Source organism: Aureococcus anophagefferens, assembly GCF_000186865.1.
Source record: "Aureococcus anophagefferens unplaced genomic scaffold AURANscaffold_22, whole genome shotgun sequence".
NCBI classification, from domain to species: domain Eukaryota; class Pelagophyceae; order Pelagomonadales; family Pelagomonadaceae; genus Aureococcus; species Aureococcus anophagefferens.
In genome coordinates, this window is record NW_008705582.1 from 684,247 (window position 1) to 689,114 (window position 4,868).

At 56.8% G+C, this 4,868-nt stretch overlaps 1 protein-coding gene across 1 annotated transcript; it reads right to left on the minus strand.

Annotated features, from left to right (window-relative positions):
- Positions 1–247: 247 nt before the first annotated feature.
- On the minus strand, positions 248–3,674 carry AURANDRAFT_70316 (hypothetical protein; the record flags this gene model as incomplete). Its single annotated transcript, XM_009041596.1, has 10 exons — positions 248–742; positions 832–894; positions 1,067–1,677; positions 1,765–2,062; positions 2,136–2,664; positions 2,724–2,981; positions 3,038–3,159; positions 3,220–3,304; positions 3,362–3,487; positions 3,613–3,674. The coding sequence occupies 10 exons, from the start codon at positions 3,639–3,641 to the stop codon at positions 611–613; spliced, it is 2,253 nt and encodes a 750-aa protein (XP_009039844.1).
- Positions 3,675–4,868: the final 1,194 nt, after the last annotated feature.

Below are 4,868 nucleotides of genomic sequence, written 5' to 3' on the forward strand. Positions count from 1 at the left end.
CGTCCGTGCACGCACGGGACGACGTCGCCTCAAGCTCACCGCGGCGCATCGCAACCGTCACTTTTGCCCTCACGATTCACGTCGAACGTCAACTTCGACGACACGGTCGACGCCGTTGCCTGGTTTTGCGAGGGGGCGCGCGACCGAGGCGCGGCAAAGGCCTCCCTGGCCCAGTCCCCGCACCTCCGCCCAATATGGCATATTTTCCCGCATCTCATTGCTCTCCATAGCCCTCCTCCCCGTAAAACGAGACGGACAGTTATTGCGTGCGCGAAGCTTTAGCTGTGGTTATCATAACTTGACTATTTTCTATATGTGGTCAAGCATGTGGTCGTTCTCTTCATGAGCAGGGGTGGATTCGCAAAACGGACCAACAAGAAATAGGCGTTGTGTTAGTACTCTGTCGGTCTTAGGACTAGTAGAACGCGTCGAATTTCCCGCGTTGGAGTTCCCTTCGGTTTCTCATGAATGTCCGTTTCACGTCACCATACTTCCGACTCTACGCAGCTACGACAGGCTCGCTCGACAGGCTGACAGTCGCGGTCGCAGTCGAAGGGCACCTCCTTTGGGTCCTGGAGACTGCGAAGAGGCAATCGAAGACAGTGTGCTTTTAAGCCATATAGATGTACATTTTTGAGTCGCTGGCGTCGCGTTCGAGATACTCACGCTCAAGGAGAGACTCGATGCATTTTTTTATAAACTGAGGTTGAGGGAAGAAGCGCTGGCTGAGTTGGCGAGTCACCTACGTATGCGCGAGGGCGGGGAAGCTCGATATTGCATTCATCATTATAATTTAGTTGAATTTCACTCCCGACTCCGAGTCTGTGGGACCTCAGCGATGAGATCGTTGTGCTTGGCATGCTTACGAGCTTTCATTATGCGCACGACGGTTGCCTAGCGATGCCATAACTGACTATGATGATGTCACGAACACAACGAGAACGAGAGCGAGACACAAAAGAAGTAAATCAGAGCCATAAGATGGCCAATTGTAGCCCGCAAATCCACAAATTTACGAAAGATACGGCGATATCAAATTCAGAGAGGATGGGACACCCAAGATTACCTCGCAAAGGTGGCGTCGGTCCTCTTCTACAGCGGCGGGGACCTTGTCCGACGAGTCTGGGTGCGCGCCAGCTTCCTTCATGGCAACAAGGGGCACGCGGACACGTTTCAGCTTAGAAGAATATTTGATGTTGACCTTGAAAGCGTCGTCGTCGGAGACTCCCTTGCCCTTTGACTTCTTGAGAAGGATGCGATGCTTCGGCGTGCAGAGAGAGACGACGTGGCGTTTGAGCTCATTCCGTGGGATTTTAGTCTGAGCGGCGAGTGCCGCAAAGGTAATTTCTGCACCATGGTCCAAGTCATTAAAGAGTACTAAGATGCACATCATGTATGTCGAGACTGTGAGTTCGTGCTTGGCAGCCTGGCTGAAAGTCGCGCGGATTTCAGCGGAGCCAGTGCTCGTAAGCCACGTGAGCTTACGGCCCGTGTGCTGTTTTAGGTAAAAGCTTTCGAAGGGCTCGCATACTGCCTGTGCCGCTGCGGGGAGGCGACAAGTGTTCGTGGCCTGCATGGGCCAGTAGCCAGCCGTGAGCGTCGTGACATCCAAATCCAGGGCGAGGATCGTCGGTCGCACAACGGCGTGTACCTCGGACCCGGGACTCGTGCGGGTGGCTGAACACGTCTGCCCACTGTTGCCAGACTGTGCCGGAGGCGGTGGCATGGCATCACCAGCCGTGGGCGTCCCGCTCCGAGCATCACTGTGTGCGCGGTACTTGTCCATCGCGTCCTTAGAAAATCGTATGTCAGTGAACATACCCTCGAGTTTAGTAGTAAATTGGTATCCACACTCGCTCTTGAGTTTGGCTAGCATAGACCGCTCAGCGTCAGACGGCATCGAGCGAGCATGGAGGAGGCGCTTGGCAAGGTGCTGCTTATAGTATGCCTCAAATACGTCCTTGTCGTTCAGGTAGCGGAAGATTAGGATTACTTGATCGAGCTGTCGCTCGACATCACGCTCGGTCGCGCCCTTAAAGCCGCGACGCATGAGCTCGTCCACCTGTGTGACAGCCGCATTCGAAAGCACCTTCCCCGGGGGGAACAGGTCAAAGTGAATAACGCGGGTAGAGAACATATATGACAAGGCAGCTAGCGCAGCGTGCGTCTGCGTTAAGGAATTGCTCAAAAGCCTCTTTGAGCCGCTTCTGTGCTGCTGTTTCACCACGGAACGCTAGTGTCACAACCGCATCATACTTTGACCGGAGCAGAAGAAGCCCCTCGAGGAAATCAACAGGCATTTCAACGGCAGTATCAACAAGCCTTCGACCTGCATCGTACACATGCTCGAAAAGCGCTCCTCTCAACAGGTCCAGCGTTGCTGGGACCCGACTGAAGAGGGCATACATACGTGCCAGGTCACTCATCCTGTCCTCGCTCATGTCGAGGAGTGACATAAAACCACCGTCACGTGAGTTGATGAGTGATGCCGCGTGCGCCGAGATGAGCTCGGACTCGACTATGTGCTCGAGCTTCGGACGCGTTGAGGCGTGGAGGTAGTTTGGCACACGGTCCTGCTCCTCGTTGAGCCGCGACTCTACCTTTTTGAGGTAGTCGGGGCACGTATTGGCTGCGAGAAATGCGCGCGATTCGTTCCGATAGAACCTGAGCAGGAGCAATGGATCACTTGTGTGGTGGACTGGCACTTTACGCCGGAGGCGCACGACCGTGTCTCCTCAAGGAAGAAGCACTCAAAGTCCTCTTCATACACGCTGCTACTCTCAATCCCAAGATCAGCAAGCATATAAAGCGCGCATCGCATCCCAGTCTGATCGATTAACCTCCCGGCCCGCTCAATCCTCACGTTCTCGAGCAACACACACCGCAGTCGGTCGCGCACATGGTCATGGCGTGTAATCGTTTCACGGAATGCCCGCAGGCCGACATCGTAGACGGCCATCTTTTTATTCTGTGGGACATACCTAAAGCCTGTCCTAAGAAAGAGGGCGGTGCATGAGAAGACCCCGGGGCTCCGCGCGTGCGATCCATGTACATGAGGATATCACGAACCATGACCATGGTCACCTGGTGCTCCTTCCACTGCTCACAGATCTGGCTCAAAAGCTGCTCGTCTGGGCTCGAAGCCACCGCCTCGGCGACCTGCGAACGCTGGGCATCGTCTTCATGACTACAGAGCGTACAAACACAGCGAGGACGCGCTGAGCGGAGTCGCATTTCAACCGTTTCCTGGACTCCGTCGTACAACAGGTCGCCGTGCTTGTGTAGGACGAGATTATACGCATTGCTACACACCAGAATCACTGAGCGCAATCCATTTTATATTCCCGCGCCGCTCGGGCACCGGTACAGTTCCTCAAACGACAAGACAGATGCGTTCTTGTTGTAAATCTCCGAAACAGCCAAGCGAAGCTGCGCCCAGATCCGCTGCGCCTGCTCCGCGTCCATTTGACAGTGTGGCCGAAATGGCCTAAAATAAGAAAGACGATAGGTACGTGAAAAATTGATAGGCGCGAAATGGGAGCCCCGCCCCTTGTCAACAAAACTCAAGTTAGAGATGTTTGCGATCGTATTTGGAGTAGCGCAGTGACGCACTTGATGACAAACTTCCCCTTGGTCGACATGTCTCAACTTATAGACGTCGAGGTTTGACATACGCCACCTTTGGCCACTCGATTCAACGACTACAGAATCTGATGTTTAATAAGGCCGCGATGTGGCGCCTCAGCTCGAGGCAAAAAAGCAATCTGCTTTTCAGCCGTGCGCCGCGGCATCGCCGCGAGCCGAGGAGCCCGTTTGCACCGCTCGAGACACCCCTTCGAGGCATCCCTACGCCGCAACGCCGACGAAAATCGGTGCGGGGGGCGCGTCGGACGCTGCGCGGAAGGGCGAAAAACCTGCTCGGGACGCCCTTTCGGGCCGCGGCGCGCGCGGCGCGGCGCGCGCGGCGCGGCGCGCGCGACCCTCTCGGCGCGCCTTTCGGGTACCGCGACGGCCTCGGGAAGCCCTCGTGCGAGCGAATCGACGCCGGTCGCGCCGAGATCGGTCCGCGAAGACGGGAATTCCCCGATCCCCCGAAACGCGCCCGCGCGAGTTCGCGCCGTTGACGGCGTTGTCGACGATCCCTGGCGGCTGCGGAGCTCATCATTACCTATGAGAGGCCCTGCGAAGCTAATGCTGCGACTCAGAGGCCCGTCGAGGTCCCGCGTCACACCGGTGCTTTTGGGCGGCTTTCGGGCCCGAGAGGCCATTTTTGAAATCGCTGCGGTCGTGCCCCTTTTTGGGCTGGACGACCGGGAGTGGTCGTGGGGAGACCCGCGCGGGCCTTTGAAGTGCGAAAAACGACTCGAATGTCGTCGCGTAAGGACCAATTTGAGGCTGGGAAAACCTATAGGGATCGAAAAACCACGTCCCTAAATCCCGTCGATAGCTGTGCGCGCCCGCCTCGCGCTGTAGAAACCCGACAGGGGCCTCGGGCTACCGCCCGGTAGTCTTGGATCGGCTGCAGGCGTCCGTACGGGCGCGCACCGTCGCGGTGAGCTGAGGCGCGGTCCTTGACTTCTGTAGGATATGAGTTTACCCGACATTTGTAGTTCGTATGTCGGGTTAGGCGTCGGGTTGGGTCGAGGCGATCCTGGGGCAGCCTTTCGGGACTCTATCATTGTGAAACACCGAATGCGCTGATGTTCCGGCCCTGATGTTCCGGTAGAGGTCTCGCGGATGTTCCGGCTTCCGGCTCTCCCGGGCCCCTCGGTCGCGTGTTCCGGTTCGCGTCCTCCGGTCGTGTTCCGGCGTGTTCCGGCGTGTTCCGGTGTTCCGGTAGATTTCCGGTCGGATTTGTCTTCTCAACT